This window comes from Epargyreus clarus, unplaced genomic scaffold (genome assembly GCF_041222505.1).
Source record: "Epargyreus clarus isolate Ecla_fem2 unplaced genomic scaffold, WU_Ecla_fem_2.2 ptg000001l, whole genome shotgun sequence".
Classification (NCBI taxonomy): Eukaryota; Metazoa; Arthropoda; class Insecta; order Lepidoptera; family Hesperiidae; genus Epargyreus; species Epargyreus clarus.
Genome location: NW_027332209.1, coordinates 10,710,850 through 10,732,537, shown reverse-complemented (window position 1 = coordinate 10,732,537; position 21,688 = coordinate 10,710,850). Strand labels below are relative to the sequence as shown.

General features: G+C 33.1%; 3 protein-coding genes across 3 annotated transcripts; 1 reads left to right on the top strand and 2 right to left on the bottom strand.

The window, feature by feature from the left end:
• Positions 1-2,267: 2,267 nt before the first annotated feature.
• Positions 2,268-4,208, bottom strand: LOC140748212 (protein FAM177A1). The gene is made up of 2 exons (XM_073081009.1): positions 3,955-4,208; positions 2,268-3,280 (listed from the first exon to the last, which is right to left on the bottom strand). Exons 1-2 carry the CDS (start codon positions 4,114-4,116, stop codon positions 3,005-3,007), a joined length of 438 nt encoding a protein of 145 aa, XP_072937110.1. The 5' UTR covers positions 4,117-4,208; the 3' UTR covers positions 2,268-3,004.
• Positions 4,209-5,346: 1,138 nt separating this feature from the next.
• LOC140748125 (uncharacterized) lies at positions 5,347-11,584 on the top strand. Its single transcript, XM_073080895.1, has 9 exons — positions 5,347-5,620; positions 6,225-6,427; positions 6,791-6,852; positions 7,070-7,256; positions 7,404-7,726; positions 7,816-9,131; positions 9,725-9,850; positions 10,201-10,349; positions 10,662-11,584. The coding sequence occupies exons 1-9, from the start codon at positions 5,501-5,503 to the stop codon at positions 10,783-10,785; spliced, it is 2,610 nt and encodes an 869-aa protein (XP_072936996.1). The 5' UTR covers positions 5,347-5,500; the 3' UTR covers positions 10,786-11,584.
• A 377-nt stretch (positions 11,585-11,961) lies between these two features.
• Positions 11,962-17,230, bottom strand: Usf (upstream transcription factor usf). The gene is made up of 7 exons (XM_073080776.1): positions 17,074-17,230; positions 16,848-16,891; positions 16,583-16,672; positions 15,872-15,952; positions 15,287-15,408; positions 14,774-14,958; positions 11,962-14,075 (listed from the first exon to the last, which is right to left on the bottom strand). Exons 1-7 carry the CDS (start codon positions 17,127-17,129, stop codon positions 13,907-13,909), a joined length of 747 nt encoding a protein of 248 aa, XP_072936877.1. The 5' UTR covers positions 17,130-17,230; the 3' UTR covers positions 11,962-13,906.
• Between the last annotated feature and the right edge of the window lie 4,458 nt (positions 17,231-21,688).

Below are 21,688 nucleotides of genomic sequence, written 5' to 3'. Positions count from 1 at the left end.
ACCATGTCCGATCGCGAGCAGTTTGCCGCCAAAACCTTGTCCGTTCATTCCGTTCACCGCCTCACACACGCCGCCACGCCCCACACACGCCGGCCAATCGCGCGACTCTAAACACCCTCGCGCAACGCATATCGATCTGACCGCTCAAACCTTACATTTCGACATATCACGCGAAACACTGACAAACAATAACATGTGTTGAACACACATTTCAACCCTATACAGATGCCATAAGGTTCAGTTTGTCCCCGTAGTGTGTGTGGCGCTTACAAAGTGTTCACGAGGTATGACGTAATTTATGAGCATGGATGCAAATTTTTCGGCCACGTTGATCTGTGCTTTGCGAGACTTTACCTTGAAAATGATTGTGTCGATTGTTTTATAGCTTTGACGCTATAAACGGATGGGTTTCTAAAAATAAGGGGAGAATTATAGCGATCATTCTAATTTGCATGCGTGGGTGAAATAGCTACGATATCTACCTAGATTCCTCTATGAAAAGGGTTTCCAAAGAAATTCCAAAATAAAAATGTATTAATTAGAAAGGTATCTAATATACACTCAGATATACAATATAACCTTTATAAACTACTTCATATAAGTAAATATAAAGTAGATATATAAATAAATAACATTGTTGATTAACTACACTACACATTACCCCCAATTAGGTACATTATTTATTACAGGTATGTACTTACTAATTTTTCTATGCTATTATAGGTCATACTAACATAATGACGTTCTCATGAAGGTAAGCAAAAATAACTCGAGATTTTCTGATAAAATATTTTTTAACCGACTTCCCAAAGAAGAGAGGTTATCTATTCGACACGTATATTTTTTTCTATTTTTTTTTCTAATACGGAAAATGAAATATCTTATGTCTGAATTAAAAATAAGGGAACCCGCATTACTTTCCACCCCGGTCAAATCCTCGGTACCTACTTAGTTAGTTGTATATTGTCACTTTTACTTGGTGTAGGTACAATAGAAAGTTTTTGTATCGTAATCATCGATAATTATTGTGAAATATTGTGTAGTACGTAAGAAGTATATACCTATTTACCTACCAGATAATTCCAATTTCTTACGTCTCAGTACCTACCAGGAATATACTTATGTACCTTCCTACCGTATATTACAGATTATTAAAATCATTCAGAGTCCCGCGATATAAGAATAATGGGTTGTTTTAATGATGGGTACGTTTAAAAAAAAATACGTTAATTTTTGCACATTCAGTCTAAAGATTACACGCTATCTAGCGAAAAATTTATTCAACTATATGAAAGGGTGTAAAGGGCCTAACCAAGTAGTTCCTTATTAACCCGCTAGAGCGCACTGTATACATAGTCTAATTTCAACAGTCTTATTAGACTGAACAACTTATTCAACTCTTGTTAGACTAAAAAAGTATAAAAAGTATATCCCCATTGGAATTGGGAATATTGATTATAATTTATTGACCAAAACAATGTTGTAGTACAAAAGGCGGACTTAATGCTTAATAATGATAGATATACAAGAATGAAAAAAATGTTTTAATATAGAGGACTCGGAAAACATTAAAGATAAACAATTTTAATGTAAAATTACAAATTTATTAATGTTACACACTATTTAATACACAAATTGGCAGTATAATCATTATTTCACACATAATTAGTATCTTGTAACAATGCAAAACAAAAAAAATGAATAGTTCTGATAAATACTATGTTTATTTCAAATAAATATAATTCTTCATTTCGAAATTAGTGGTTAAACCACAACATTTAAAGTATTTTACTTAAAAAAATAAGAATGGTAGATCAATAAAATGTAAATATATTATTAATGTCTATGATTACAATTCATGGGTGCATTTAATTAATTACATAAAACTTTTTTACATATTGCCAGTCCCCTTACCATGAGTTTTTACGTTTTGACAAATATGACTGTTTTCGTATTTGTTTACGTATTTGCCCATACAATTACCAATCAGCGCCCCCAGTGGATTGTATCAGAACTATAGTGTCAGAAACATACCATTAAATGTATAAATCGACAAAATGGCGCTTTATGTTTTGTCTCTCATTTTTGCGAACATGTGAGGTAGACAAAAAGACTTGAGCATTTACTTATTGTTGCGTTTACTCAGTCTACTAAGCGAACGGAACAGAATAATGTATTGAGTAAACGTAACATAAAATTGTGGGATGATTTGAAAACTCATGGTAAGGGTACTGATCCTCCAAAGTACAGTTTTTTGAAAAGCTCCATAACAATATTAATGATAGAAAATTTATTTTTATTTTCCAATACACTTTGATAGATTCAAATTATATGTTACACTGGTTGGTAATAGCCACTCCTTTGGCAGTACAACTGGTATCAAACATATCTCATTCATAATAGACTAATAGATAAAGTTAGATAAACCCACCCCACCCTTACTTCATCGCACCACTCGCCAAAGGATGAAGTTCCATCCACATCAACTTGACCCATGGCAGTCCTCGACGGCTTGGTTTGCACGGTCATTTTTGCCGCATCCGTGCAAAATGTGGAATTAACTTCCTCCTGAGGTATTCCCTCAGGACTATGACATGGGGCTCTTTACGAAGGGTGTAGAAAGAGCTCTCCTTCAAAGCCGGCGATGCATGGCGACTCCTCTGGTGTTGCAAATGACCATTGGCGACGGTGACTGCTTTCCATCAGGTAGCCCGTCTGCCTTATCGTGAGGTTAAATATATAAAAAAAAAACTAAGATTCACATTCCAAGTAATAAACAAAGTAGCCAAAATTAAGCCATCATAATAATGTTTTGTGATATTCATGTGTACAAATATGTATAATATAAGTCTATATTGCACACTCAAATACATAGTCGGTACACTATATAAATGCTTTATATAAGTTTTTATTATTATTTGATTTATTTCTTTTCATTATTGACTTTATTAAGGGAGGTATTATACAGTATATTATGAATGTGATCCTCTAATTATTCTGAGAGCTATGCACTTTCTGGCTTGACATCTTTGACTGGTTCATTCAGGACCAGTGGGATATCATTACCGGCATTCTTAGGCACCCATCCAGTGGCATCTTCATCCATTTTCCTCTTTTCTTCCTTAACTCTTTCATATTCATCAATCTCAATCTGGTACTTTGGTGTGGTGATTCCAAAGAAGTCTGCCAAAGACTCTCCCGCGTAGTCAACTGCATTTAGTACTTTGCAGCCGGACTTCCAAGCATAGTGGGAGAACCATGGTCCCCAAGGCAAAGTTTTCTGAAATAGTCATGAAATTATTGATTTATTATAAAATCAACAGATGGAAAAACAATAATATAATATACTAGCTGTTCCGGCAAATGTTGTGTTGCCATAAATAAAAAAATGTTAAGGGTGAACAACCCTTATCACTCAGGGGTATGAAAAATAGATAGTAGCCGATTCTCAGACCTACTGAATATGCATATAAAATTTGGTGAAAATTACAGTAACTAACATTGTGTCATGAAAATTTTATATATAAGATAAAGACATGGGTTATTTGGACATAGAATATAACAAGATGGAACTCATCACTATAATACTATTTTTGGGATTCTGTACACAAAGGATAAAAACGATACTCTATTACTAAGCTCTGCTGTCTTTCCGTTTGTTTTGTATATACTCAGTTAAAAATAGCATTGATTACATAGCATATCTAGCAATTGTAATGCCAATAAATTTGGAATCTTACCATGAAGAATTCTACAACCTTTATATATTTATACTTCAAATCAAAGGACAGTGGAAACATGCAAACTTTAAATGAGATCTAATGAGCAAAAATAGATACAACTATTGTACTGTAAGGATTCATTCCTTTGTTATAAGAGTTTATCATTTTTGTACAGTAAAACACCTTTAGCGTATTGCAAAACCCATTGCAACAAATGCAAAGGACTACTTACTGGATCTACGTTTTCTTCTGTTGTAGGTGCACTTTGCAATCCATCTACTTTGTCTTGTTCTATTTCTTCCTCAACGCCATCACTAAAGTGTATCACTCGTAGTGGCCTGTTAATAGTCACTTGATAGTCAGAATTAATACCATTTTCTTGTTGAATATCCATTTTGTATTAAGTTAATCCTACTTTATAAATAAGACGATTCCGTCATTGTTTACAAGGAGAATATTGACTCATTCTTTGTCTTGTCACATATTTTGATTTAAAAGACAATGACACATGACAGTTTCAATGTAATGTCAAAATACATCTCTACTAGACATTACATAAATAATCGATTAAGTTTTACAAATCGATTATATGAAATGAACTATCGCCATTGCAAAGCCCGTGAATAAAGCAAATTCCGTGACGACTTTTTTTCGCCGTCAAATTTTGGGAAATCATTTAAGAAATATATAATCGAATTCTTTTCTTCCTTTTACTCCACATATGTGTGTCAAACATTTTCCTAAAAAATAAACCTCAGAATAACAGCTAAAGCTTTGTATATAAACATTGACTCAATAATACAAGAAATATTAACAATCATCGTTTGATATTTTGCTACACAAGCATTAAAAATATTTGCACTGGTAATAGTATAGGGGAGATCCACAAATTACGTGAGGTGTTTTTTTGAATTTTCTGTCCCTCCCTCCCCCCCTGGTGAGATGTCGTGAGATTTTATTCAACCCCCTCCCCCATCCCCCAATCTCACGTGAGATTTTTCAAAATGTGCGTTTCTTAAATATGTAAACGTTAAACGTCGAAGTATGAATGAAATTATTTTCTTTCGAACGAATTAGTGAATGATCTTAATCGTATTACAGTTATGCTTAAATCTTAAGCATGTAGAATCTGGATAATGAGTCAAAATAGTATAGTTTTTTTTTTGTTTCAATAAGAAAAAAAATTGCGTGATATTTGCCGAGACCCCCCCCTCTCTCCAACGTAAGATTAGATGAGATTTGACTCGACCCCCCCTCCCCCTTATACATCTCACGTAATTTGTGGATCTCCCCATACAAGTGAATATCGATAACAATAAACAATCATATATAATCACTATTTTATTATGGTGCTTAAAAATAAGTGTTAATACTTTTATATTAAAGTCCTTAAATAGTCCTTAAAGTATATTCACTGGAAAATCTTTTTGACTGTCATTTATGTGCGTTATTTTTATTAGTTGTAGTAAAAATAATAAATAATATTATTTACAGACGCAAAATAATCGATAGCTTGATCCTAGTCGCTACGGTAAACCCATAGAGTATTATTATATACATGTTTGGTAAACCACTACTTTTGATGGATGATGTTTGACAGATTTGAGTTTTGACTTTGTTGTTTGACGTTAAATTAAACTTCGATAAAATGGATAACGCACAATTTCCTATTTTAATTTAAATTGATTTAACTTTGCAATTGAATAATTAAATGATTTGAGGTGTACAACGCCAGTAGATTGTGATATTTCGCGTATAAAATATACAAAGATAACGTAATGGAAGGCGCAACTGAAGGATTTTGTAGAGGATGCTTAAAAAACTTTGAAGATCCAACAGATTTATTACAATACACTGAAGAAAGCCGAAGGTTATTTGTGTATGCTACGGGGTTACAGGTATAACCAAATAAGTATTGTACTTTTCAGTGGTAGTTGTTTAATGAGAAAATGAAATGGTTTTGTGCCAATCTTTACAATCCCAAAGTATAATACTAAAGAAAATTTTGGCGGCAATTTTTTTAATGTTATGGAAACGACACAGGCATTCCGGCGATCTTGTGTTTAGTTATCACTGATGAACCCATGAATAAAAACAGTTCCATTATAAAATGAGAATATTTCCATGCAGTCCACCTGATGATATGTGGTTGTTGGCACTTATGGACATTAATAACCAGTTCCATATAGCTGCAGAGCTGATCACAGATGGTTTTCTACTCACAAGTGCTTAAATTGTTGCTTCATAAGTCAGCCGGCATCTTTCACCAAAACACAAGAACTTCATGTTAGAAATAGTTTTAAAGCGGGAACCTCCATCCATATTGATTCTACCACCATTGAAATTTACTCTGTAACTTGCTTAGACCACCTCAATATAGTATTTCTAGCTTACAACACCTTAAACAATGTTATTCTTTACCATTCACCCACAAACAACTGCACCATATTATAAACTAATTTGCTTATCAACTAGAATAAAAGTTCAGTTTTTAATTAACAGGTGAAAAGAAATGAGGCCTTCCCATTCCAACTATGCAAAGAGTGTTACTACAGTATGAAAACATCGTGTAAATTTAAGAAAATGTGTAGGACGTCAGATAAAAAGATTAAGAGCTACATATCTCTTAGGGATGTTGATGATGACAGTGATGACTTGGACTTCAGTACCTTTTTAAGGAGAAATGATGAGGCGGTAATGTTCAGGTGAATAAGATTTATTTTTACTTAAGTTTTATAGTGTGCCAATTTAAGTAATACTTATAGGGAAATATCACAAAATGTGATCTGCGTACAACAATAGTACCACGGTGGTCTATTAAGAATATCCAGGGTTTTATTCAGAATCAGAAGGAATGTTAATGTTAAATTTTTAATGTTTATGCACTTGACTGTAGATGGATAAAGGTTTTCTTTTCTAAATTTAATGTTGATAAAAAATATGTGAAATAAAACCATTGTTAAGTTATATGTAAACAATTTGCCTACATGTATTTGAATTGTAGTTATTTAATAGTTATCTCATAACTCATTAATCAAAAGCTAAATTTTACAACAATTCATTTTCAGATTACCCATGCTAAGTGGAAGCAGTACACCTGCTGACCAAAAAGCTAAAGATGATGATAATGGTAAGTTTTATGATTTTATCTTAATTTGTATAAAATTGCTTGTTATTAAAATCCTAAATGCTTCAATCACTGTTAAATCCTTTGCTATATTATGTTTCATACTATTTTTACAACAATGTATACTCAATTGGGGACAGGTAAACTCTTATCAATCTCTGAGAAGTTTTTAAAATTCTCTGAAAATTGAACTACAAAAGCTATTTGTTGTTTATTTCAGAATCAACATGCACAAGTATACAAAACTTTATGACTGACATACTAAAACCTGAAGAGATACCGGATACAGAAGCCAGGATTATCAGGGAAGTGATTGAAGAAGAAGCAGATGTACTAGAGGACTCGCTAGATTCACATTGGCTTCAAGATGACAAATCTAATGATAATGACTTTCAATTAGATCTAAGGTATGTGCTAAATAAAGTTTTCCATTTCTTAATAAAACTATATAAACCTACATAACATACAAACAGTTGTTAAGGATTATGGATCCTGATTTAATTTGTTACAGTCAAATATTTAATATTAAATTAATGGAAATATGATTATTTCAGTTTAAGCAGATTTTCAACTCCATATTCTACAAACAATGACCGTATGTACAGCTCCGACAACAGAGAAGTAACATCTACTGATATTACCTCAGGGGAAGATTACGATAATATATTTATAGATAGTGCTTTAAAGAAAATTTCGGATCCTGTGGAAGATACAGAAGAATTAGTTGAAGAAACAACTGTTTTACAAAATGTGCTTGATGTCTGTTCTAAGGAAGAAGCTAATAAAGTGAGATGTGTCATAGATAAGAATCTCGAAAAGGCTCTAAAAGATGAAAATAATAAGGAATTTTCTTTGGAAGTATTACTGGCTTCTCCAGGTAATAACAAATTATTTTATTATCTGTTATTCTTTAATTTTACTTTGAATTCTTTTGCCTTAATTTAAAGTGTAATAAATTTATTTTAGTACTTCCAAATACCTCTGGGGCTTCTACACCTACAATAAAACGCATTCTCTTTGGAGATAAAGAACTTGAAAGCAAAAAGTCTAAATCTCCGAATTTTGAGACTGACTTAGATTTACTTATTGGAAAATTAGATAAAGGAAAACCCAATGGAGGGAAATTTCAGGGAAGATTTGATATTGGCAAGTCAAATAACCAAACACAAGAAGAACAAATAGAGCTAAGCAATGAGTTTATCAAGGGAAAGTTGCATGTTGGAAAGTTAGAATCAGGAAAGTTCAACATAAATGCAAAAATGCAAGTAGGAAAAATTGATTTAGGAAACTTAAATGGAGCAAAATCAGAGATAGATAAAATAAATGTGGAGAAACTACTTGAAGGAAATGCAGAGGTACATATGGAGGATTTTAATTTAGAGCAGATACAGGAATCAAAACTCGAGTCAGGAAAGTTAAGTGGCGGAAAATCATATGTAGGGCAAATAAATGTAGAAAAACTTCTTGAAGAAAAGTTACAAGTAGATGTAGGAGAATTTAACTTGGAAAATATAGACGAAAGAAAATTCGATTTAGGAAAGTTAAGTGTTGGGAAATTGAATATGGAAAACTTAAATCAAGAAGAGATACAAGAAGGAAAGTTATGTTTAGAGAAGTTAAATGTAGGAAGATTACATGACAGTAAATTGGATCTGAATGATATGAGCCTAGAGCTTTTACTTGACGGGAAATCAAAAGAAAATAATATTGGAAAAGAGAAGGATCAAAAATTCGATGATACATTAAATATAAATGAAATACAAAAAGGAACATTAGACAAGTTAAGTAACAGTGAATCTCAAGAAGAGGACAGTAACGCTGCGATTTTAGAAGAGTTTCTCAGTGTAGGAAAAGGGAAATTGCAAAATATAGGGATAAAAGAAAAATCCCTTGACAACTTAGATAATCCTGCACAAATAGATGATGCAGAATTAACTGAATTACTAGATGAAGCTTATGATCAAAATTTAGTATTGAAGGGCAAAAAATCATTAAACGTCCAAAATGAAAATGAATTGAATCTCAATATCCAAAAATCATACCCTGATAAAAAAATTGTTTCACCGATGGAAAAAAAATACTGTATAACAAATTTTTACTGTAAAATGTGTAATAAGAAGTTCCGAGATTTAAGGGCTCTAAAGATCCATTTTGTAAAGTTTCATCAGCATAAGATTAAAACTCCACTGAAACCTCGGACATATCATATAAAAGTATGCGATTTATGTGGGCGAACATTTACAAGCAATAAATCTCTTAAACACCATATTAAGAACCACGAGGTAAGATATGAAATTATCTTTTTTGTAGGTTTATTTCTGTCTAATCACTGCAGTGTTAAGCGCTGCTGTGTTCCGTTTTGAAGGGTGTGGTAAGGGAGACATACTTTTCCGAGGCGTTCCAGCTTAATCCTCAGGGGTAGCGGCGCATCTATTGCCGACCTCAGGTAGAAATATCTAGTCCTATCTGGGGTTGATTACAGATGTCCATGGGCGGCAGTAGCCACTTACCATCAGGTGGACTGCATGCTCGTCTGCTACTCCTATATTATAAAAAAAAAAGGTTGAAATGAAAAGAATGAAATGTAAAGAATATGAAACAGGGGTTCTACCCCCTTACCTGCAGCTTAACAGGCTAAGATGTGTAGCCAATCCTGAAAGCTAAGGTAGACACCTCATCATTTAAGTGCTTACTTACCTTAAGGATATCTACACTTGTCTTAAGAACTGCAAAGTCCATTATCAAGAAATCTTGTATGAATATGAAATAAAATGAAAAATAAACTTTTGAATGATACAATTTTGCTATATCTATATTTTAGATGAGGATGCGATGAGGTTGAATTACATTACATGTTATGTAAATTACATTTCAGAAACCTACAGAATACTCATGTGAAAAATGCTTATTGACATTCAAATCCGAAAATGCATTAAATACTCACAAATTAACCCACCGGAAAAAGACGTCAGCACCAAAGGAAATAAAAGAATCTGACTCGGTTTGTATTTTTTACAAGAAATTGAAACTATTTATAATTACTAGCAAGATCATTTAGACTGATTTCGAATATTTTTTTTACGTTAATTTTATGATTGAACCCTTCATAGTTCTCATAAAAATCTCTATTAACTTATTCAAATAGGAGTATATTTCTTCAATCATTCACAAATATTGTTGAGATATTTTTTCAATGAAAATGAATTTATACTGTTTTTGTTTAGTTTGCATTTTATTTTTTTATTTAAGATATTCATTTTCATTTTCTTTTGTAAAGTAATTTTGATTTTATGATTTTAGAGAGAGCTTCTGTGTCTCTCATCCTTCTAAATCTATATATTATATTTCCAGAAATATGTATGCAAAATTTGTGGGGCAGTTAGCACTTCAGCATCCAACCATTTGACACATGAAAGACGACATTCCAAAACCTTTACAATACATTGTGAAGAGTGCGGCAAAGGGTTCTACAGGACTACCGACCTGGTGGTCCATATGAGGTGAGATTTTTTCTAAGATCTTTTGTTTTAGGCAACAGACTTGTCGCGTATATCATTTAATACTAGCTCATGTTTATGCATATTGTGGCAGACCATGAATACACAGTACACACAGGGACGAATTCTAAAATTTATTGAATAATTTTATGAAACCATTATTATTAAATAGTTTTAATTCACTAGGCGAATTGCCGTGCAGTGTATGTAAATTTATTTAATTGCTATGCTCAAAGATCGTGCCGTGTCTGAGCCACCGTACTATATTATTTAATTTCCTAATTCATACAACACTTAAATAATTTATCTTTACAGAAAACATACAGGAGAAAAACCGTTTCCATGTTTATACTGTGAACAAAAATTCTCACGGCGAGACACCCTAAACAGGCATCACAAGCTTCATACAGGTATTGTTTCTCTTATGTTATTGCTGTAACTCCATGGTCTACTGACAGAGCTCTCCACAACTAGCGAAGCCGAGTATATTACACCAAGTTGGTCTCATGTAGGTTGATTGAGGAAGGTACAGTTTAGACTAATCCTTGTCAGACACTTTCAAATTGCCTAAGACTATGACAAAGTTTATCTAATACGACACGAGCGCATAGAATGCGATATTAGGTACGCTTAAATACTAAACAAATAATTTCTAAGTTTTTAAAATTGTCTTGATTTTTTTTTTTTTGTTACAGGTGAAAAACTGTACGAATGTCAATACTGTGGCCAAAAGTTCTTCAAACCGTACGATCTCAAGCAACATGAATTAAAATATAACAAGAACTGTTTGAAGCTTAGAGAAAAATGAGAAGTATTTAAGGACGATTACACTTTTATCAAGTTCCTTTACGGGTGATAGAACTCTTTGAGGTTCGACTCCGGCGGTACAACCGCCACAAGATCGTTCCGGTCTGAAGGGTGTGGTCAAGGAAATACTTAACCAACGCGCGCAAACTTAGTCATAAAGTGTAGCAATGCACCAGTGAACGACTTCAGACAGGACTCTGGAACTTCTCAATGGTTAATTGCATGCTACATGCTCGTTTGCTACTCGTAAACAAATGAACAATACTCATGAAGCATGCAGAGGAAAGTAGCCGCAGTGAATTACAGAAGACTGGTAAAGTTAACGAAGTTATAGATATTACCACAATGGCAATCTTGCATATTAAATAATTTTCATGTCTATTCTGTATGAATCTATTTTGAATAAATATCTTTTGACATTGAAGTTTTGACTTTGAATACATGCAATTACATAAAATAGAGGATTTTTTAAGATTTCTAAAGTCATGACATCATACTATGTGAGGATGCCATATGCCATATGAGGATTATCAAGCTCATCTTATATATAAAATTCTCGTGTCACAATGTTAGTTACCGTACTCCTCCGAAACGGCTTTACCGGTTTTCACCGAATTTTATTTGCATATTCAGTAGGTCTGAGAATCGGGTACTATCTATTTTTCATACCCCTAAGTGATAAGAGTTGTTCACCCTTAAATTTTTTTTATTTATAAGGCAACCCAATGTTTGCCGGGTCAGCTAGTAATCATATTAATTCGTATCACCTTACCGTGGCAACCACTTATGGCTAAAATCAAACTACAAGTTAAAAGAAACAATATATTGCAGTTAATGGGAAAACATTTAGGATGTCCCAAACAAAATAATCAATGCTACCATAACATAAGGTAAAAAACAAAAAGTAATTACAATGCTTATGTAGGTTTTTCCATAAAAAAATACACTTCTATGTTAAATAGGTAATTATTATTGCTTCTGTTCGGAGGATACAACCTCAGTAAATTCATTTACCACTATTATACTATGTTAATATATAAATAAAGGCATTTACAGCTAAATTTATTCATACAATAATGATTAGGGTACTGCTATTTTATGTATTACTAGTAATCGGCATCTCTATAAACACATTTCGTACAAACATTGTAAGTGGAACCCTCTTGTAATTAAGTTGTCTATATATTTTTGGTATGTGGTCCCGTTAATACATTATGTATACTATAATCCCTGTTAATACAACTTCCAGCGATAGATGCAAAAAGGTTTACATTGCATTATCATTAACCGATTCCGTGCGGATGTGGCACAGCTGTGGTGCCATCCGCATGGAATCGGTTAAGGCATAACTTTATACTCTTTATATTTTGTGGCAACACTATCCTTATTGTAGCCAGTAGACACAATCTATGGGTTTTCATATATGGGTCCAACACACAATTTTTTTTGACGTTTCTGTCCTGTGTCCCTTGATAGTCAGTTTCTAAATAACATAGAATACCTTTGGAAACTGATCAAGCAAAGAGGGAATGCACAATATTCCCATTCTCAAATAATCTTGGTAGCTTCATCACATACATAATCCTAATAGAACTTTTTCTTCAACAATTTGTAACCAAACAGGCCAGACTTTAAATTGGAATATTGTTTATTTACCAATAGGGCATGCACCAAATAAGATTGAATAACCAAATACATACAATAATTTCTTATTAAATTTAAAAAAATAATAATAACTTAAGCTTATCTACTTTGCCTCATTATCCATTAATCACAGACACCATATTAAATAAAGGCATTTCATAATTTCATATGATAATTGATAAAAATTTTATATAAGGATTCCATATCATATACCACAAAAATCAGTATTTTGTTCGAAATGTTGGTTCCAAAATGCACTTGCCTCTTTTTTATGAATTTAGCCACAACAGACACTTGTCATATTCAAATAAACTACACATCTAATTTTTACAATTTGGTAAAACAGACATTACTATTTTGTAATTTCCATGTAACATACACAAAAATATGTGTACATACATAAATTACGACTTACATACATAAACATTTCATTACTCATCTAATCAACAAGCACTATTAACATTTTGGAATTTCAAATTTAAATCAACTTAGTTAAAAGAAAATCTCTCTTGAAAATTTCATAATTCAATTGCAATTTATTGATCAGCAAATTTCATAATGATATAAAACTACATTTGGTATGTATACAGAGTATATAATTAGAAAACTTAAAAATACAAAATTAATAAAATAACAAAGCAACATAATACACTAATCTTATTAATTTAAAACATAACAACCATTTGAACCTGACAATTTTTCCACAATTTTTCGATACAAAACACTTACATAATGTGTAACATAAGGTGAAATACCCAAAAAAAACAAGACAAGACTATGTTATAAATTTAATGGATGCTTATCTTTTCAGACTGGTATTAAGAGTCAGTTGGAACAGAACTATTTCAAGAACAAAAGTAAAAAAGCATTTCATCGGCATACATAAAAATATATCATACATTTCATATAAATATTACATAATGTATAATAATAATTAGTATTTTCTACTACTATTCAATTGTAAAACTATCTGTGATATAAACATTATTGCTCACCGACGCCTCCTGTTTTTCCATGTCCATATTTATACACACACACTATACAGCACCTTCAATAGTTTCACAAACACGAATAGTCTTAACTGTCATTCGCAGCTGCTAAGTCCAAAACTAAGACCTTTGACCTGTCGATCGGGTGAAAGGCGTATTATTTGCTATACAATTTTTGTTAAGTTGAAGTCGCATCGAGGAGTTCTCTTTGCGTAGCTCCGCCATCTCTTGGTTGAGCCTTAGTATTTCTAGAACAAGTTTGTCGTTGTCCACTTCTAGTTTTTCCAGCCTGGGAAAATAAAAATTACATGTTAAAACCTAAACCATTGCTTGTTCAAATTGAGTCCCTTGCTGTTTCAGAATAATGAATAAATAAATAATATTGTTTTTTATCTCTATCAAAATTCCAATGTATGTAAAATACTATGTAATGTAATGCAGCACTATTTATAAATGTATGCAGTCTTATCAACTCAATCTGATATTATTCAATCTATCTGTAAGTTTATATCGGATATTAAAGTGTCAGCAACATGTCTGTGTGTCTGTGTAGTTCTAATTACATTGGATGGCACATTCAACACATTACCAGCAAAACCAGTAACATCATTACAAACCAACCATCAAATAATGATTTCAATGGCTTTATTTATGGACATTTTTGAGTCCCTATGCATTCAGTGAATGACCTTGGCAAGCAAATTACTGATTATGAGTAGTTAAGTACTGTAATTTGGCTGTGTTGACAAGTAATTTAGTGGGCATAATAAAGAACTTAGAAAGAAAAGATGCCTACTTGTAGCTTTGACATTAATAGATAGCATCTTTAAACTAAGGACACTTATTTAGAAATGAATTGTTAGGAAAGATGAGATGATACATCTCACATGTCCCATACTCTGTAACTAAGTACAAAATTAAATACAATAAGACCACTAAAATTTCATATTCCTATACAGTTTTAAAAGTTAATAAAGTAATTTGTACCTCTTTTGTTTTTCTGTAAGTTCTGTGATATGGTCACATGCTTTGGCAAGAATCCCTCCCTTGCTGGCAGTGTCTGGTAATCCTGAATTGGGCACTAAAGCAGCTAGTTTTGTGATCCAGTTGTTTATCTTATCTCGCCGACGTCTTTCGACTTCATTATGTGTGGCTCGCCTTTTGTCATCACGCTGAAATAGGTAAGTCATTTGATAAGAAAAATATTTCATGACTGAGGAGCTAAGTTGGATTGAAAAACTTTGGATAAGTATGTTTCCCTTACCACACCTTTCAAAGTGAAATACAACAGCATTTAACACTGTTGTTATTAAGCAGAAATAGGTGCAATGCAGAGCATTCGGGACTTTAGATGTTTGCACATACTTGTTTGTTTATACATTTCTCTTAAACCCACATATGATTCTTAATGTAAACTGTGCATTTTGCTCTTGCTTTAAAAACCAATACAATTTTTCTAAGCAGTAACATTTGATGGCAATGAGACAAAGTTAACAGTACCTTTTTAGCAGTAATAGCCTTGGCTTGCAAAGGCTGTCGCCTTATAACTTTCTTTTGTGTTGCGCTAGTGCTGTAAACCTGTACCGGATTTTCAATGATGTAGAATTCTTCACTGGGAATATCTGAAATATATTTGTTTTTGGATTAAGATTTTACAGAATGTCATTAAATTTCATTCACAAATTAAGCATTGCATTAAATACAGGATATTTATCAACTTAATAAATATTAAACCATGTGTATAGCATGCATAGTAATAATATAATATGCTTATAAGCATTTTTAACTTTGTTGGTGCAACACTTCAGTAAAAGATATTTATTTTTTGAATGGCTGAATAATGCTGGTGTAAATTTCAAAGGGAATGGTGTATTAACTAGATAGATACAGAACAGCCAACTGGTTTTCTTGTAAAAATAATATATTTGATTTTGATAATATATTGCAGCATTGTATTATTTGTCTGCAGCATGTGTATACCTTCCAATGCTGTTTTTCGTATGATTTTTATTCAATAATTACATAGCAAATAATCAAAAATTTTTTAAATTTTGCTATATAAGTTTCAGTTGAAAGAATACTTACCATGATTCGGCGAATGAACTGACATTTTGTTAGCGGCTTCCTCACCAGTCATTTGAACAAATTTGTATGTTACGGCACCCGCTGAAAGATATATAAAGAAATTATCATTATTATGTGACATGAAATAGAGAATATTATTATGCTTAAATTTTTTTTTTTTTTTTTTAATATAATATAAGAGTAGCAGACGAGCATGCAGTCCACCTGATGGTAAGTGGCTACTACCGCCCATGGACATCTGTAATCAACCCCAGATAGGATTAAGTATTCCTACCTGAGGTCGGCCACAGATGTGCCGCTACTCCTGAGGACTAAGCTGGAACGCCTCGGAAAAGTCTGTCTCCCTAACCACACCCTTCAAACCGGAACACAGCAGCGCCTAACACTGCTGTTATTAGGTAGAAATAGGTGTGGCGGTGGTGCCGCCGGAGTCGAACCACAAAGGGTTCTACCACCTTCAAAAAATACTTCAAATTCAAATAAATGAGAAAATTACATACATATATCATAATTATCTGGTAATTTGTATGATAAGACTTAATAACTGTTAAGGCACGAATAAATCTTTATGAATACAACTATATGACCAACAAATTTTTTGCATTGTTTTTATTTTTGGTTAAAAAATATGATAAAAGAGCAAGTTTCAAGTAGTACTCATATTTATAAATAATCATTCAAGTAATGATAATTATAAACAGACGATCTTACATAACTCTTTGAAGTTATAAGATAGGTCTTCGTCGGTGGAGTCCAAGACTGACTGGGGGGCTAATTGGGACCTGTCGCACTCAGCACTCCCTGGAATTAACCATAATTTAATTTATCCTTCCGCCTAATTCAATAACCAACACTATAGGATTATCACCGATTACTAAACCATAATTAAATTCTAGCTACATTAGTAAACAAATACATGTGTACATAACAGGTACAAAAGATTCTTGAATTTTCAACGAAATTCTAATGAACTCACCGAAAGACCCCTCTTCTACCATCCCCAACAGCTCACTATCAGCACTGAAAATAATATTTACGTCTAAATAATAATCGTCAAAACGTTAAAACTTAAAATGAAAAAATAGCCGATAATTTGCCAAATTGCAAAACTAATGTTGACCTTCGACGCCACTTTACACTATCGTAATTATGTAACGCGCGAAACTTGTACTTTCGTTACATAAACACTATAATTTATTTACCTGTTATCAAGTGAATTTTCATGGATGTCCATGTCATATTCCACTTTGGTGGCCATTGCGCGTAATTATTTTTGAATTTTACACAACTTGATCACGGGGACAAATAAAGAGGTCATGTGATGATACCATAGACAATTTTCCACAGATAATATGACACTTATATAACCTGTGTGAATACCGTAAAGCTAGGCAGTAGACATTTTTGCATCCTTTCATATTAGGACGGCCCGACTGTGTTACCTATGGTGTAACCGTTTGCCGGTTTTTACATGTTGGTGAACTTAGCATAGCATTTGCCAGCAGAGCACTAAAAAATGAGAGTTCTATTCGCATGCACATGAGTTCTATAGTTCCTGATAGTTTTCAGAAATAGTTCTGGCGATTTCACGGAGATAAAGCAGAATAAAATAATGCTCTGCTAACTTCACACAGCGGAGCATTTTCTACAAAATTGAAAAAAAAGCTATTGATTACTGTAATTAGCTAATATCTGGAGTTCCTAATAGTTTTCAGTGATAGTTCTCGCGAAATAAACTTAAAAAATAATTTATAAATAAAATAAATAGACAAAAATTTAACCATAAAAAAATATGCAAAAAGGTTATTTAAAAGTGGAAACTCGTCGATTTTGCAAAGCCTAGTAATAAAATGATACATTTGTACAATAACTGACCCAGGAACTCACACTAAAGTGCCAGCACAGCATACTAGAATAGTACAAATCGGAAAGATTTTCGACAACACTTTTTTTAATATTATTTTCACGTAACCAGGGGGAAGGAACTCAGCGGTTTTACATAGGCTAGTAATATGACTACAATTTAAAAATATAACCAATCCTAGAACTCACACTAAAGTGCCAGCAGAGCATACTAGAATAACAAAAATCGGATGGAGTTTCGACAAATATTTTTTTTTCAATCATGTCCACGTAACCAGATGGGGGAACTCATCGGTTTAATATAGACTAGTAACATAGCTACAATTTAACACTACAACCAATCACAGAACTCACACTAAAGTGCCAGCAGAGCATACTAGAATAACAAAAATCGGATGGAGTTTTGACAAATATTTTTTTTAAATTATTTCCACGTAACCAGATAGCGGGAACTCATCGGTTTTATATAGACTAGTAACATAGCTACAATTAAAAAATATAACCAATCCCAGAACTCACACTAAAGTGCCAGCAGAGCATACTAGAATAACAAAAATCGGATGGATTTTCGAAAAATATTTTTTTTTTTAAATCATGTCCACGTAACCAGATGGCAAGAACTCATCGGTTTTATGTAGACTAGTAACATAGCTACAATTTAAAAATATAACCAATCCCAGAACTCGCACAAAAGTGCCAGCAAAGCATGCTAGAATAACAAAAATCAGATGGATTTTCGACAAATATTTTTTTTCAATCATGTCCACGTAACCAGATGGCGGAAACTCATCGGTTTTACGTAGACTAGTAACATAGCTACAATTTAAAAATACAACCAATCCCAGAACTTACACTAAAGTGCCAGCAGAGCATACTAGAATAGCAAAAATCGGATGGATTTGCGACAAATATTTTTTTTCAATCATGTCCACGTAACCAGATGGCGGGAACTAATCGGTTTTATGTAGACTAGTAACATAGCTACAATATAAAAATATAACTAATCCCAGAACTCACACTAAAGTGCCAGCAGAGCATACTAGAATAGCCAAAATCGGATGGATTTTCGACATATATTTTTTTTTCAATCATGTCCACGTAACCAGATGGCGGGAACTCATCGGTTTTGTGTAGACTAGTATCATAGCTAATATTTAAAAATATAACCAATCCCAGAACTCACACTAAAGTGCCAGCAGAGCATACTAGAATAGCAAAAATCGGATGGAATTTCGACAAATATTTTTTTTTCAATCATGTCCACGTATCCAGATGGCGGGAACTCATCGGTTTTATATAGACTAGTAACATAGCTACAATTTAAAAATACAACCAATCCCAGAACTTACACTAAAGTGCCAGCAGAGCATACTAGAATAGCAAAAATCGGATGGATTTTCGACAAATATTTTTTTTCAATCATGTCCACGTAACCAGATGGCGGGAACTCATCGGTTATATGTAGACTAGTAACATAGCTACAATATAAAAATATAACTAATCCCAGAACTCACACTAAAGTGCCAGCAGAGCATACTAGAATAGCCAAAATCGGATGGATTTTCGACAAATATTTTTTTTTCAATAATGTCCACGTAACCAGATGGCGGGAACTCATCGGTTTTGTGTAGACTAGTATCAAAGCTAATATTTAAAAATATAACCAATCCCAGAACTCACACTAAAGTGCCAGCAGAGCATACTAGAATAGCAAAAATCGGATGGAATTTCGACAAATATTTTTTTTTCAATCATGTCCTGGTAACCAGATGGCAAGAACTCATCGGTTATATGTAGACTACTAACATAGCTACAATTTAAAAATACAACCAATCCCAGAACTCACACTAAAGTGTAGGCAGAGCATACTAGAATAGCAAAAATCGGATGGAATTTCGACAAATATTTTTTTTCAATCATGTTCTGGTAACCAGATTGCGAGAACTCATCGGTTTTATGTAGACAAGTAACATAGCTACAATTTAAAAATACAACCAATCCCAGAACTCACACTAAAGTGCCAGCAGAGCATACTAGAATAACAAAAATCGGATGGATTTTCGACAAATATTTTTTTTTCAATCATGTCCACGTAACCAGATGGCGGGAACTCATCGGTTTTATGTAGACTAGTAACATAACTACAATTTAAAAATACAACCAATCCCAGAACTCACACTAAAGTGCCAGCAGAGCATACTAGAATAACAAAAATCGGATGGATTTTCGACAAATATTTTTTTTCAATCATGTCCACGTAACCAGATGGCGAGAACTCATCGGTTTTATGTAGACTAGTAACATAGCTACAATTTAAAAATACAACCAATCCCAGAACTCACACTAAAGTGCCCGCAGAGCATACTAGAATAGCAAAAATCGGATGGATTTTCGACAAATATTTTTTTTCAATCATGTCCACGTAACCAGATGGCGGGAACTCATCGGTTATATGTAGACTAGTAACATAGCTACAATATAAAAATATAACTAATCCCAGAACTCACACTAAAGTGCCAGCAGAGCATACTAGAATAGCCAAAATCGGATGGATTTTCGACAAATATTTTTTTTTCAATAATGTCCACGTAACCAGATGGCGGGAACTCATCGGTTTTGTGTAGACTAGTATCAAAGCTAATATTTAAAAATATAACCAATCCCAGAACTCACACTAAAGTGCCAGCAGAGCATACTAGAATAGCAAAAATCGGATGGAATTTCGACAAATATTTTTTTTTCAATCATGTCCTGGTAACCAGATGGCAAGAACTCATCGGTTATATGTAGACTACTAACATAGCTACAATTTAAAAATACATCCAATCCCAGAACTCACACTAAAGTGTAGGCAGAGCATACTAGAATAGCAAAAATCGGATGGAATTTCGACAAATATTTTTTTTCAATCATGTTCTGGTAACCAGATTGCGAGAACTCATCGGTTTTATGTAGACTAGTAACATAGCTACAATTTAAAAATACAACCAATCCCAGAACTCACACTAAAGTGCCAGCAGAGCATACTAGAATAACAAAAATCGGATGGATTTTCGACAAATATTTTTTTTTCAATCATGTCCACGTAACCAGATGGCGGGAACTCATCGGTTTTATGTAGACTAGTAACATAACTACAATTTAAAAATACAACCAATCCCAGAACTCACACTAAAGTGCCAGCAGAGCATACTAGAATAACAAAAATCGGATGGATTTTCGACAAATATTTTTTTTCAATCATGTCCACGTAACCAGATGGCGGGAACTCATCGGTTTTATGTAGACTAGTATCATAGCTAATATTTAAAAATATAACCAATCCCAGAACTCACACTAAAGTGTCAGCAGAGCATACTAGAATAGCAAAAATCGGATGGATTTTCGACAAATATTTTTTTTCAATCATGTCCACGTAACCAGATGGCGGGAACTCATCGGTTTTATGTAGACTAGTAACATAGCTACAATTTAAAAATACAACCAATCCCAGAACTCACACTAAAGTGCCAGCAGAGCATACTAGAATAACAAAAATCGGATGGATTTTCGACAAATATTTTTTTTCAATCATGTCCACGTAACCAGATGGCGGGAACTCATCGGTTTTATGTAGACTAGTATCATAGCTACAATTTAAAAATATAAACAATCCCAGAACTCACACTAAAGTGCCAGCAGAGCATACTAGAATAACAAAAATCGGATGGATTTTCGACAAATATTTTTTTTTCAATCATGTCCACGTAACCAGATGGCGGGAACTCATCGGTTTTGTGTAGACTAGTATCATAGCTAATATTTAAAAATATAACCAATCCCAGAACTCACACTAAAGTGCCAGCAGAGCATACTAGAATAGCAAAAATCGGATGGAATTTCGACAAATATTTTTTTTTCAATCATGTCCTGGTAACCAGATGGCAAGAACTCATCGGTCATATGTAGACTAGT